Here is a 15,131-nt window from a genome sequence, read left to right on the forward strand (position 1 = left end):
TGTTGAGTTGTATGAGGTCTTTATAAATTTTGGATTTTAACTCCCTCTCGATGTGTCATCGGTGAATATCTTCTCCCATTCAGTAGGTTTTCTTTTTATTTTGTTGATGGTTTCCTTTGCTGCGCAAAACCTTTTTAGTTTGATGTAGTCCTGTTTATTTAATTTTTGTTTGTTTGTTTCTTTTGCCTAAAGAGATATATCAGAAAAAAAATGTTGCTCAGAGAGACGTCAGAGATTGGCTGCCTGTGTTTTCTTCTAGGAGTTTTCCAGTTTTGAATCTTACATTTAATGCCTTTAATCCATTTTGAGTTTATTCTTGTATGAGGTGTAAGAAGGGGGCTAAAGACAGTTGTTCAGCCCTAGCCGGTTTGGCTCAGTGAGTAGAGCATCGGCCTGCAGACTGAAGGGTCCCGGGTTCGATTCTGGCCAAGGGCACATGCCTGGGTTGCAGGCTCAATCCCCAGTGTGGGGCGTGCAGGAGGAGCCAATCAATGATTCTCTCTCATCATTGATGTTTCTATCTCTCCCTCTCCCTTCCTCTCTGAAATCGATAAAAATATATTAAAAAAAATAAAGACAGTTGTTCAGTAAGTAGTGTTGAGAAAATTGGGCAAATATATGCAAAGTAATGAAACCATTAGCAACTGAATGAAAGAGGAAAGCAGGAGAGCTGGACGGCTCCGGGAGAGTTGCACTGCTGTCCTGCTGGGGCTGGAGGCTGACACAGCAGGGCGGTTAGAAATGTGAATTTAGCGTCGGAGTGGGAAGATTAACCGGCATGCCCAGAACAGCAATGCAGGGCAGAGCTGCTCCAGGTGCGCTCCTAGACCTGGCCCCGGAGTCACCTGAAGTCATCATTTCAGGTGCAGGTTCCCGGGCCCAGCTCCAGCTCTGCCAGAACCTAAACCAGGGGTGGATTCTAGGAATCCAGTTTGAGAACTCATAGGAGAGCCATTTGAGATGGAGATTCAACCAGGTTCTTAGAATGTCTCAACTACCCTTATTTCAAAACTACGTTAAAAAATAGCCTCTTCTCACTCTACATCGCCATTGATAGATATCATCTTTTTTTTTAACCTTCCAAGTACATGAGCAACGTGGACTCGTGGTGCAAGGCCTGCGGAGAGGTGGACCTGCCCTCGGAGCTGCAGGACCTGGAGGACGCCATCCATCACCACCAGGGCATATACGAGCACATCACCCTGGCGTATTCCGAGGTAGGCGGGCCTCTCTACTATGTTTGCAAAGCAACGTTATTTTTGTGTCATCGCACGAAGGCTAGGGAAAAGGAAGTTTGGGCTGGCCTAAAAAAAACTTTTGATTTTTGAGTGAAACTTCAGTTTTATTGTAACTTTTGAACTCGAGTAGGGGGTGAAAGCTAGTAAGGAGAAGAGGGTGGTGGTGGCTGGCAGTGAGCAGACCTTTCACGGCCTGTGACACTGTGGGTGTCCTTTAGAGGGCTCAGATTTCCATCTGCTAAGTCTCTGAAATCCCTGTCTTCTTGTCTCCATGTATTCAGGAAACACATGTCTGCATGCTTTTCAGTCTGGTCAAACTTCAGTTAGCCTCCCTGAGTGAACTTTCTAGAAAAGGTGCAAACCCGATGCAGCCTCATGCTCTGCCTTGCAAGCACATACTATTTTTTTTCAAATATGCAAAGCTGCTCGCTGTTGTAGAAATCTCAGGGTAGTGTTTTCTTTATTTTAGGATAAATTATTTCATGTAATTACCCTGGTTTATTTCTGCCACCTTCCTCTGTGCCAGGCTTTGTTGTAAGGACTTTGTATATTACTGCTCACAAGTCTGGGGCATGTACTGTATTATCCCTGCTGTTACAAATGAGGAAACTGAGGCTCAGCGAGGAAGTGACAGGTCAAGAGCTGTAGGGGGTGGAGCCGGAACGTGAGCCCTGACAGGCCGGCTTCACGTTCTCAGTTGCCCTCTGTCATATCATGTTAGGTGCAGTGATGATGACAACTACAGGTGGGTCAAGGCGTGTCACTTGTGGGTTGTGTTTCTTTTTTAATGTTTTTATTGATTTCAGAGAGAGGAAGGGAGAGATAGATTGCCTCCTGCACGCCCCCTTCTGGGGGTTGAGCCTGCAATCCAGGTATGCGCCTTGACTGGGAATCAAATCATGACCTCCTGGTGCATGAGACAACGCTCAACCCCTGAGCCACACTGTCCAGGCAGAGGGGAGCACAGAGTAGATGTTTAGTAAATCTTTAAATCCAAGTCTTCCTTGATGTGAACCACATCCACTGTGAAAGTCGTGGGAAGAAACTGGCCTTTTGTTTTGAGTCTGGCACCTCCTGCTTCCCCAAGAGGCTGGCACTCTCCTGTCCTCGGCCCAGGTCTCCTGGCCTCCGAGTGCCGAAGGGGGAATTAAAACGTTTGCTTTGGAATGTGGTCAAACCTTCTTCCCCTGGAAGTTGATATCTACATGCTTGTTTCTCTTGCTCCCTTTGTGCCTAACAAGATCCCTTTATCTCTCAACACTATTTTACGCTGTCCATGGAATTAAGAATAGTTACCTCTATATACGCTTCTTAACTTCACATCCAGTGTTTACTAACTAGTTCGATTATCTAGTTTTTTAGGAACTACATCAATAAGTGATAGCCTTTTTATAGTAAAAATGAGAATTGAACAGATCTGTAATTTTGTATTGCACTGATTCATGAAGATTTTGTGTCAAATACATTAAGTTCTTTCCTGCGTGTACTGTCTCTGTGCATCATCTGATTTCGACCTGGAATATAGAAAGTGAATGACCTGTTATCCACCGTGGAAGGGGGTCTTCCAAGAAGCTGGTTTTGATTTCAGTGATAGGTTCCTGCCCCCGTGGGATCGAGGAGCTCACACACAAGGGGACCGGGTTGGCAGGAGCCGGGCTGCAGCCTTTTCCTGCGTGACCCGACCATGTCGTGCTCTGGCCCAGCTGCCGGTTCAGCCTGCCTGTTGCCCTGGGTACTGCTAGCAAAGCACAGAGTTTTCTCACTGTTACCACTACATTCTATGAAAAAGGGCATCTTGACATGGGAACTGTGTTTACCTGTGGTGCCGATTCATTAGATTTCAAATTGGCACTAATAATTCAATGGCACGTAGACAGCTTCCCAAGCTGGGGTCTTAAACCACAGAGTTAGTCTAAATACTTGTTAGCAACTGCTCCATACACTCCAGGAGACAGCCATTTGAACCAGGTAAATGGGAAGATTTTCTATCTCTCTCCCTCTCTGAAATAAGTAAAAATATATTTTAAAAAAGAGAAAAGTTTGCCCTTGATGAGCATTTTGTGAAGAGATATACTGATATAACAGGTTTGGACTTCTCATGGCCTCCGCCCGCATCCTCTGTATTCACTAGGCAGCCTTTTCTGCGTAAGGAAGAGCTTTATTCTCATGCATTCATTCATTCAGTATAGATTTATAAAATCTTTTTATATTTAATGGGCTATAATCCAATACTCTATTTTGATGCCTAAATTGTCCACATTTGGCTAGCAGGAGTCCCTTTTTTGTGTTTTTGATACATCCTTATCATTATTTGAGCATTACTTTCTGGCATACCAAGATGGTCCCGACTCATCTTGTCCTTTCCCTGCATCGTCCCTGAGGTCAACCATCTCACCAAGAAGTTCTGGTTCCTGTGCTGTTGTGTGGTATTTAGAAACTAGGATCTGGGTGCTTGCGAGGGCTTGTCTACCTGTGGGTGTCAGTGCTTCTAGGCCCTCTGAACAGTTAGAGTCAGGAAACATGTATGTTAATGTCCACCGTCCATCCATCTGTCCATCCATCTGTCCATCCATCCTTCCATCCATCCACACACATCCACAACTACTGCCCCATCTACCTGTGTCTATCTCTACTTTAAAACTGCGTGTGTTTTTACTGGTGCTTCCATTTCTGATCAGATCCTCAGAGTCCTCTCCAGCTTTCCCCATCTGTTTATACATTCCTCCCAGGCAGCAGCGAAACCGGCTCCCTCAGTGTATGAACTCATTTGTTTACTCAGTGCATTTGCTCAACCTCCCAACCTTTCTGCCTGGCCTCTGTGAGCCCCTCACCCTGCCCACCCACTTCCTCAGAACGCCTGGCACCATGTCCTCCATGCCAGGAGGGGAGGGGAAGAAAGATGGGAAGGAAGGGCTGTCATGCTTTTTAAGTGTTTTTGTTTTGTTTTGTTTATTTCCTAAATTAGTGGTTTTCTAACTTGGGTGTTCTGGTTAAAAGTGAAGTTTCTCATAACACATACCCCCCTCTCCCCATGAATCTCCATGCTCAATGGGCTCTTTTAGTGATTCAGCAACTGATGCAGATGCTTCACAGACCACACACTGAGACAGCCTTCCCTGTTCCAAAGGCGGTGGGTCTGCTCAGTGGACATCCATCCACGGAAAGCTTCCTTTGCCTGCTGTGGGTGCAGGGTCATTAAGAGTTGGGATTTTATAAGCAAGCCTTGCTCTTCCTTTTTCTTTTCTCTTGTCCTCTCCCTCCATCCCACAATTTTTCTCTTTCAACTGTGTCTATAGTTTTCAGTATCTGATGATAGTAAGTTTGCAGTGGGAACTCTTCCCCCCACTTTTTTCCCAGGACACAAACGCCTGCTTTTCTGTGTTTTAATTAGACCTGTCCCACGTTGTTCCATTTGTGTTTTAGCAACAGGAGCATACCTGTGCCTGGTAAACATCCCTTGCGGCAGCTCGCCAGGTTGGGGCTCATGTCTGATGGAGTTGACCACAGGAGAGTGAAGCCATAGAAACGCCTGGGATAAGCTGTAGTTTTAGAAACAGCATAGAGAGTGGTTATTTTTAACATTTCATTTTAAGCAAGCAAACTCATCAACTGATTTCTCAACAAGCTGAATTCATACAAATGACTATTTCATATGCCCATGCCATCCTGGAAACCTGAACATAAGTATTGGGATTGTGAGGCGAGACTGTGGACAGAGTCCATGCACCTGCTGAAGGTCCCGGCCCTGCAGCTCGGCCGGCGGTTCCTGGAGGAGAAGGGTGAAGCGCCACACGTCTGGCCCGCTCCGATCCAGTGCGACTCCAGGGTTTAGTTTCTGCATCACTTTTCCTCAATTTAACAGATACGCTGACCTATTGCGCACTTCGGCAGGCTTCGTGGATGTGGCTGATTTGCTGCCTGCACAGCTGGCCGAGCTCCTTTTTGAAGGCACTGGATACATGGTGATGTTGTGATTTGGGTTGTTGGCATGGGAGAAAACAGACAGTAAAGTGCGTCCCCTGGCTAGTACGCTTACTGAGATCACGTGTCCGCGGTGTGTGTGGAAGCTCATCTGCCTTGATCCAGAGGAACTCCAGGAAGCTGTTGATTCTGAGCCTCATTAAGTATTGCAGCATCGCTGGAGGTGTGCAGGTGCTGCCGTCAACCTTTGGCAGCGCATCAGAGCCAACAGGCCGCACAGCAGTCTCCCTCCTTCCCCCAAACAACTTGCAAGGGCTTGAAATCCAGGAGCGGAAAAGGTCAAGCCCACGCGGAATCTACAGAACACAGGTGTTCTCTGCGTGAATCTGACTTACTAACTGGGCTACCCCAGCAGTTTCTGGTCTCTGTCTTGTTTCAGTTTTTCCTTTCTGGTAATCCCAGGTAGAGGTGTTGGAGTCAGACACAGTTAGAGTGACCTGGTTTTGAGTAAGAAACTAATAATCTAAAAGAAATAGGACAGCCCTCCACAAGCTGCTGTCTAAGAACTCACCTGGGAAAGAACCGTCTCAGAGGGGGGCCGAGAGCTCCGAAGGGGAGCAGGCTGCCTTCCCTCTCTCAGGTGGCCTTCCCAAGGCTGGGAGAAGACCTTGGCTTAGGAGACCTTCCAGAAGGTCACTGGCCTGTGCTACTGGTAGGAGCTTCTTCGTGCAGCCCTGTTACGACAGGTTTGACCTCCTTACACAAAGGTGAAGTGTGCCCTTGTTTGGTTGAGGAGTGTCACTCTTAGCTACAAAATAAAGCTTGAGAGTCACACGCTGACATCTTCATCACTCTTCCCGGCTCTGCTAAAACCGTTCTGGAGAATATTTACCTAAGAGCTGGAAAGGTTAGTGGTGGCTATGAAAGTATTTCCAGGCTTAGCATGGAGGTCTGTGCACCGCAGGCCACAGCGAGCCAGCCCTGCAAGAGAGTCAAAACAGATGGTGTTGGTTTGGTCAATGCACATAGTGCAATTCATTTCATGAAAGTTTTGAAGGACTACTGTTTCTTTATGACAGGCTTTGCCTAATCATTTCTAACCATGCCTTTGTGTATTTTGCCTGACTGGGTTATATCTCTGGAAGAATATTTCCTACACTTTTAAATTATATATATATATATAATATATATATATAAATTATATATATATATATTTTATATATATATATATATATATATATATATATTATTAATTTCAGAGAGAGGAAGGGAGAGGGAGTGGGAGAGAGCAGAACCTGAAACAATGAGCCACTTTGATCTGTTCAAAAATTACAGAAGATTAAGTGCTGCTTTTTGGTAATAAAGATTTTGTTTTTTGCAGCTACTGTCCCTTTGGGGGATAGGGTTTGACTGCCTAAAGGCTAGAAACACATTTTTAGACAAAAGGTGTAACTTAAGCAAATTAATTCATCTGGTTCTATAGCTAAGAAATCAAAACTATATCACATACCATAAACAAATGTGTTATTTTTTAGTACTTGAATTGTATATGAATATTTTGGCTTCTATATACTTTTCAATCTCTTCTTTCAGTAATTTTCTGGTTATTCTGTACCATTTAAAAGTCTCTTTCTATAAAATAGGACATTAGTCTTCATAAAATTCTAGCATTTTCCCCCCTACATACTACTATTGTTCTTACAAAAACAAAAATATTTTGCTAACTATATGAAATCATTTATGTGCTTGAAGAATACCTTTTAAGTTGACAAGTCTGGGAGATAAAATAGGATTGCTTCTGAAAGGTTTTGGGGGAAATGTGGTGCCTGAGCGTGCCTTTGGCGTTGTAGGCTGTCTGGTCCTAGTGGATGCAGATGTGTTTTGTTGCCCAGAGTCTTTCCTGCTACTTCTGCTGCCATCTCTGCTGCCATCTCTACCACTGAGTGACAGCCAGCAGTGGCACCAAGAGACACTTTAACCCCTGCTTTGGAATTCCCAGAAGGCAAAGCTTTGCTTAGTGAGTTGTCTTTTGTTTAGGTATTTGTGTGTTCCGCACTCAGCCATTCCTCACCACCCTCCTCCATGAGCAAGCGTGATGTTCTCAACCCAGTATCGTGTCTCCTCTCGAGCCGTTACAAAGACACTCCCGAGCGGCAGTCACTGGAATCTTCTTGCTCGGGTTACTCTTTCCCTCTCAGTGGTGGAATATTAATGGTGTCACATGGATATCTTTGGAGACGTGGTGAGGGCAGGAAAACCATCTTGTATTGCTGGTTTAAGATCCAAAGCAATGGCTTACGATAGAGGTTTGCCTTCTGCCCGTGTAGAAGCCCCAAGGCTGGCATTCCAGGGCTGGTGTGGTGGTTCTGTTAGTAAGAGGCTCTCTGGACCCGTTTGCTTTTTGTTTTGCTCTTTTAGCAAGTTGGCTGTCATCCTTAAGGTTCCCTCAAGGTCATGAATAGCTGCCGAAGCTCCAGCCATCTCCACCACGTTCTTGGCATCGGGGAGGAGGACGAGGAAGGGGAATGAGCATGCCCAGCCTCCTATTCAGCATTTTTCTGGGAGTCCCACTCAACAGGCTTTACTTCTGTACATTGGCCACTTCTGTAATCAAGGCTGGGAAATATGGTTTTATAGCTGGGGTGTTGCTGTACCTGACCGTAGGGGTTTGGCTCTGGAGGAAGTGACTTTGAGGAGGCATCTGTCGGTTTTTGCCACACCTTCGGTTCAATGTCCATCTGACATGTTCACCAAAGCATGTTTAACAAATGGTTATGATGCCTGCTGAAATAAATGTATGGCTAGTAATCTAGCTTTACATAAAGTTTAGTTATGTTCATATATATGTTTCATATATGCTATGGTATAAATTAGAGACAAAAGAAAGGTGATGTATGATAAAATGTGTTTCAGTCTATAAATGCCTAAGTACATGCAACAATAGAAGAGAAAAAAAACAAGATATTCATGCTCTGGCCATAAATATAAAGCCATCATGAATATGGCAACTGCAGATGCAGACTCGGCATGAGTTAGGTTTGGTGACTCAAATACTAGACTGCTGTTACCTGCTGATATTTTGAAATGGTAAGCAACTCTTGTAAAGTTCCAAAGAAAAGCAGGCCTTGCTTTGATTCACATGGTAACTGCATTCCCAGAAAAATCAGTGACTGTTAGAGGAGGCAAGAAAAAGAGAGCAGTAACTTCATGTTTATATGTTAAATAGCGCCTAGCTCAGGTAATCACCAAAAGCAGGACACTTCATGTTGAAGTAACACCTTGCCTCTGACTCCCTGGCAGTCAGCCCCGCCCGGCACTCACAGGGCCTCCCCTGCTCACAGTCACGATCAGAAATGCCCGTGCAGACCCCGGCGACTTCTGGGGCTGTCCCTGCTTTAGAAGATGCTCATTTTCACTGTTTAGCTTTTGCACATGCCTGACCCTGCTAGTGGTTCAGTTGGTTCTTTTCCTACCTGTTTTCTTTGGTTACGTCGGCTTGGCTTGTTTTCGCTCAAGTGTTGCCATCTTGATGTATTAGATCAATTTTAATCTATGACGGGCAGCCTTCATAAGCCACAGTTAGCACTTCCAACAAAGATCTCAAAATCTGGTATGAGGGGAAAAAGTTACATTCCAACATGATTAACCATTTTAAAAGATTAAAAGAAGAGATTAGAAAATTCCACTGGCCTCCAGGTTTTGGTTGCTAGAGGCTCCCTGTGTTAGCCTGTCCCATTCACCCACCCCTCCTCCTCGCCCTCTTGTGTTGTAACCAGGCTCTGCTTGCCCGCCCTCCCCCCCCCCCCCCCCCCCCCCCCCGAGATCCAAGGAGGTTTCAGATTCGGAGGTGTCTGAGCTCCAAGGGCTCCCAGATGAAGCCTTACTTTAAGAAGCCCCCTGAGTCACACAGCCGGTTGCTCTATGACTCCTTTTTGTTGTCTGATCGGACATGTTTTCCTTCTGTGACATCTGGCTTGGCTTAATCATCCCTCAGTCTTAAGACTCACTTAAAAATGAAAAACACATCATGCTTTTCTTTTCATATTCCGCCCTCATCTTTTCTTACTTCTTTGGTTAGTCTGAATGCTTTTCATTTCATTGTATATTCCGTAGTTCACTGTGCTAATACAGCACAGAAGTCTTTTCCCAAAGCTGATGACATTTTAATTAACATTACTTTTTAAAGTAAATGAACCAAATTAAATGGCATTTTAAAATTTTTTCTTTATTTTGTGAAGTAAAATTGCTATCTAACTATGTAAGAAAGTTTATGTACATATTACTTGCTTAGTGCTAAATTATTGTTTAAAAAAAAACTGAGGTTTCAAGATTCAACATTAAAATTTGCTCTTGTGATTGTTTTTCTCTCTAACAATTACCACTTTTACATGTTAATTTGAGGATTTCCCAGCAATGCAATTTTATATCCACTGACTTATGTCACAAGGCAAAATACTGTGTGTATTCATGAGGAACAGCATCTACAATGTTTTATGATAACAGGTGTTCTTTTAACTCAATGTGTTACCACATTCGGTTCTGTAGTGCCATTGGATAACTGATGGAGTTGTTCTTCTTTTATTTTGTTCATTATAAAATATGCCTTTGAATAAAACCGTGGCTCACGTTTGTGTGGGAGCGCGTGTGCACATGGCTGTGTGCGCACGTGCGTCGAGGACAGTGTGCCGCACGGCCGGGCAGACTGTGAGTGCCGAGCAGTCACTGGTCCTCATCGCTGTCTGTTCTGGGCAGGTGAGCCAGGATGGGAAGTCGCTGCTCGACAAGCTCCAGCGGCCCCTGACCCCCGGCAGCTCCGATTCCCTGACAGCCTCGGCCAACTACTCCAAGGCTGTGCACCACGTGCTCGACGTCATCCACGAGGTGCTGCACCACCAGCGGCAGCTGGAGAACATCTGGCAGCACCGCAAGGTGCGGCTCCACCAGCGGCTGCAGCTGTGCGTTTTCCAGCAGGACGTCCAGCAGGTGAGTTGCCCGCGGCGTTCCTCCTCGTAGGGGCTGGTCGTGCTGAACCGAGAGTTAGGTGAGTGGGTCCTCGTGCTGGGCTACGTGCTGATGGAGCGAGTGGGAGATGATGATGGGAGAAAACCAAATTCACAGTCACACACACGCAGCTTCTGAGATCGCCTGCTCAGGCGGTTTTCAGCCGCTAACTCCCACGTATGCGCGGAGCATGTGAGATGATGCTAGGCCTTCATGGAGACTCTTGAGTTTTGTTCTTGAGACAGGGCATTCGCAGTTAAAGGTATTTGTGAGAATAACGCAAAGGTGCTCATACCAGGTGTTGTTACAGTGTAAGGTTTCTCTGCTCTTCCTCTGCTTCAGCTCTAAGCTGCTCGCACTTCTTTCCCACCTGGGGGCCTGTGGGGCACAGTAGGTGCTTAATAAATGGCTGCCTAATGAATGAAAAGTGGACTTTTGTGACTCTCATTTCTAAGCAGTTGATATCCCTTTGATGTTGTTATAAAAATAAGAGTAAGCCCAGTCCCCATACTGTTTTTCTGCTTAGTATGGAATAAGGAAGGCTGTCCTGCGACCTGGGTTTTGAGGATTAAAACAATGGGGGCCTATAAAATATGACTTAGCTTTAGGGATAAATAAGATACTAGTTGTGTCCTTGCTCTAAAATAGAGGGTGTGAATGAGGTGTCAGCTCTGGGCTGAGGAATTCTGGGGGGTGCAGGGTAGCCCAGGCATCCAGGGGAGTTGGCAGGAAGCCACAGTGATAGACCCAACCAGCTCCCCCTGGGCGTCCAGGAGCCTGCTGTGCTCAGACTTGCAGGAGCTCAGATTTCACTCTCCCTGCGGATCACCTGAAGGTGAGTGGGTTTCCTCCCAATGGGCTGAGAGTGCGGAGACTCGCGCTGTGTTCTTTGAACACACAGATTCTCCACGTTACTCCACACCCTTCTTCGCACGACGGGGATCGGGTGAGTTCACAGTTCTTTTCATTGTGCTGTAATTTTTAATTCTCACACACTATGCTTTGCTTCTACTTACGGTCTTTGAGCTCTCTGGAGTCCCCCATGCACAGTGCCTCGGGAATCATGGGTCGATGTGAGTCATGCTTCCTTACAACAGTGTGAGTCCAGGAAGATAATTGCTGGGGAACAACACAGAACGGGGAGTGGGGGAGGAGCCAGTGGCAGGAGTCCCTGTGAGAGCTGAAATAGTGAGGTTGAAAGCGGGAGTGCTAGTTTTTCTGAATTGTCCGAAAGCGTTCGACAACGAAATGGTTATAGTGTAAATGTAATTGTGAAAGGATTTTCCTGCCCACCTCTCTGGCTCTCGGATCAGGTGTTCATTACACACCCGTGGACCCACACACTTTCTGGACGTGTGTCTGAAGCAGCAACAGGCCCCCTCTGCCCCCACCTCTGGGGCTCCCCGGGGCCCCAGTCCCATAAGAATAAGCCACTGGACTGTTTATGTTCCAGGGAGGCAGGGGGAAAGGCAGGCCGTGGGGATAGGGAGGAGTCTAGTCTGATTTGGCGCCAAGTTCTTAATGTGCTTGAATTTGAAAAAGGCAAACATTAATTTTTGTGTTCGAAAGGTAATTATGGCAACAATGAGGCCAGTACTTTCAGCTAGCTTTTTTCTCGAGCAGTCGGTTGGGTGGGGTGTCAGCAGGAGAAAGTTCTGCAGAACACGGAATGCTTGCAGGTCCTGCTAGTCTTCCATCAGAAGCAGGTGAGTGCTCTGGAAGCGAAAGGTTTCGTTGATTAAATGTCCGGGAAAGGTTTGGACTTGTCATGCAAACAGGAAAATTGCTGTGTAGGCTTGACTTGTGAAGTCGGGAGCGAAGTTGATAAGACGAAGCAGTCTTTTACCTGGAAGGAGTACATAGGGTGTCAGCACCAAAATTGTGTTTCTGAAACTCAAGACATTATAACACATGGAAAGTTTTGCCATACTGAGCACGGAGTAGGAGAGGTAAGCTGAGAATAAGTGAAAAAATGTAGTACTTTAGAAAGACGTTGTCAGTAGAAGGTAAACTTGTAAAGACAAAAACAATCAAAACCCACAAACATATAATAAGCCGACTAGAGCTGCCTGTGAGTTTCTGTTTGTTTGTTTTGAATGAGGAGGAGCATCTGTAAATACTGCTGAGACAAAGAGAAAAGCAGCTCACCCCCCATAGGTGTGGAATGATGACATTTTAATGAAAACAAGCCTCCACCTGGGACAGTATGTGTCTGTGAAAAAATCCTCGGAAGAACAGACACCGGACTGTTGTTAACAGCGCACCCCCAAGGACGGACCGGTGGGAACATGGCAGGGGGCATTGGATTTTTAAAACATGAGTAATTTTGCTTTAGTGGTTAACAAGCAAAGGCAATTCTGTGATTTCTGTGTGGAAGGTATTTCGGATGGAGTCATGCTGTGGTGTGGGGGGCCGGTGAAGCTTAGCATTTGTCCAAATCAAAGGATGGGGTAGGGGAGTGGGAGGTCTTGCTGAAGACTTGCCCCTACATATGGTAGCTACTAACCTAGGTTAACCTTTGTCATGAATTTCAAAATAGAATCAGTACTCTTTGTGCCATATTCCAGATGATCAAATAGCATGCATTCCCACTGCCTTCTGTCTACATTTGAGCAGCCCTCAGTTGGGTGTTTGGTTGACTCTGCAAATGGTTGGGCTACTGCCGAGCAGTGGTTTTTGTTGAGAGCATGCTTTATTTCACTAGAGCGAGATAATGTATGTGTGTCGTTCTCGTTCAAATGGGATGATTGTTGGGAAGCAGGATGCTGTCAAACCCGTTTTCCTACTCACTCGTCCAGCCCGCCTGCCCCTGGGGTGGGTGGGATCTAGTCACTCCAGCAGGTGGTGTGAGGTGACCCACACTATGCAGGCTGGCCTCCCCAGGGGAAGCCCCTCAGAAAGGGAGACCTTCCCCTAAAAAACTTCTCACTCTCCTTGCAGGACTTCGTGTGGGCAGGTCACCCTTGCTGAGTTAGCTCCTGGAAGAACTTTCTCCAGGTTCATGTTGGGCCATTAATGAATATTCTGAAAGTAGCAATTGCTGGGCACCAGGAAAGTCTTCATGGGAGAGGCAGGGTTTGAGCTGATCTTTGGAGGATGGGTAAAAGGTCAGTAGGTTGAGGAACGGGCAGTGAGAATTGTAAAGGATTGCAGAGGCTGGGCCTGATCAGAGAGCAGCAGGTGGCCCTGTGTGGAGAGGTGGGAAGGCATGAGCTGGGTCTGGTGCGGGAAGGGCGACCTCCGCCATGAAGGCTCAGGACCTGTTTCTGTAAGATTAGGACACCATTGCAGGGACCCAGGGAATGAATGCCGTGAAGTGGTGCCAGGGCCTAGCGTGCACTGTGACTGGCTGTGAGGGACCTCTGTATGGCACCCAGCTCCTCTCGGTGCTCTGTGAGTGCTCACTAGCATGGAAGTGCTTTTCCTCCCTCATGCTCACTTGATGCTCACAGCCAACCTGCTGAGGAGTGAACACTTTTCCCATTTCACCAGGTTGAGTTCACACTGTGAAGGGCCCGCACTCAGAGCTCTTTGACTCCGTGCTGTGGGCAGTGGGGGGTGGATGTAAGGATGCTACTTGCCTTAGAAAGGTTGCTCCGGTTGAGTGTGATGAGCCAGACTCCATGCGAGTCATGGAGAAGTCCCAGCAGAGATGTAAGGTCCACAGAGGCAGTGATCTGGGTGTTTTTATTCCTGGTGTTTCCCAAGTGTCTGCGGTAGTAGATGCTCAGTATTTGTTGAGTGAGTTAATGAAGAAATTTAAGGAATTTGCTAAAAGATTCTTTTGGCTAAACATTTCTTCATTTATTTTGGAATCAAGTAATTCAACTAGGAGATCTGCCTGAAGAAACCGGAGATTTGATGGATGTTGGGGAGTTAGGGGTGGCTGAGAAAGGAAGTGATTGTTTTAGTTCATGGGAATTTTGCAAGTGTGATGAGATCTTTAAAATATTAAAGATTTTGATACTTGAATGCAAAAATTAGGGTCTTAAATGCCAAGTTCTAAAAGAGGGAGAGAAGTCAGGAAATGCCAAAGAGGCAGAGAAGTGGCTTTCAGGTCTACAGAGAAGCAACTTCACAGGTTCACCTTGGGTCCTCGGCTGCTGACCTTTGCCAGTAGAAGCCATCTCTTCGTGATGCCTGACTTAAGGCTATATCTACGTTGGCACCACATACTTGCTCTTAATGCTCATGAAGTCAGAAAGGTGGGTTTTCTGCATCCCATTCATCAGAATCCTTCTATAACCTTAGCAGTTGAACATTCTCTTCTGTTTACATGCCCCTGCTCACAGTTCTGATTGTGGCTCTTGTAAGAGTGGTTTAGAGCAGCGATTCTCAACCTGTGGGTCGAGACCCCTTTGGGGGTCAAACGACCCTTTCACAGGGGTCGCCTAAGACCATCGGAAAACACATATATAATTACCTATTGTTTTTGTGATTAATCACTATGCTTTAATTATGTTCAATTTGTAACAATGAAAATACATCCTGCATATCAGATATTTACATTACAATTCATAACAGCAAAATTTCTTATGAAGTAGCAATGAAAATCATTTTATGGTTGGGGTCACCACAACATGAGGAACTGTATTAAAGGGTCACGGCATTAGGAAGGTTGAGAACCACTGGTTTAGAGGATTGCTATCTTTTCTGAGAGTTTCTTGGTTTGAATTCGGAAATGCTGGAGGGCAAATGTTTGGGATGAGTAGCCTGCTGAGAGCAGATAGAGGCTGACCAATGGTCTTCCTGGCGTGTAGAGCCACAGCTTTACTTACCTTTTGTCCTAGTGAACCCAAAAGAGACATGACTGTCAGTAATCCTAGTAACCACAGCTGAAGGTTCACGGGAGGGAGTTAAAAAGGTGGGAAAATGGATACAATACAAGAACACAAGTGTGGGAGCTGGCAGTGTAGGCAGTGGAACTGGAAGCAGGAACCAGGGGACTGGTGTTAATCGGAAGTGAGCGGG

The 15,131-nt window shown here is 45.9% G+C and overlaps 1 protein-coding gene across 7 annotated transcripts in view; it reads left to right on the forward strand.

The window, feature by feature from the left end:
- TRIO (trio Rho guanine nucleotide exchange factor) overlaps nt 1-15,131 on the forward strand; it is a 318,911-nt gene that overhangs the window by 146,367 nt on the left and 157,413 nt on the right. For all 7 annotated transcript variants that reach the window (XM_070411908.1, XM_070411909.1, XM_070411910.1 and 4 more), the window contains exons 8-9: nt 1,086-1,217; nt 9,912-10,142. In XM_070411908.1, coding sequence (XP_070268009.1) covers nt 1,086-1,217; nt 9,912-10,142 — 363 coding nt within the window. The remainder of the gene's footprint in view (nt 1-1,085; nt 1,218-9,911; nt 10,143-15,131) is intronic.

The sequence above is a fragment of the Myotis yumanensis genome, unplaced genomic scaffold (genome assembly GCF_028538775.1).
Source record: "Myotis yumanensis isolate MYYU_CA2020_CCGP unplaced genomic scaffold, mMyoYum1.0.hap1 SCAF_4, whole genome shotgun sequence".
Classification (NCBI taxonomy): Eukaryota; Metazoa; Chordata; class Mammalia; order Chiroptera; family Vespertilionidae; genus Myotis; species Myotis yumanensis.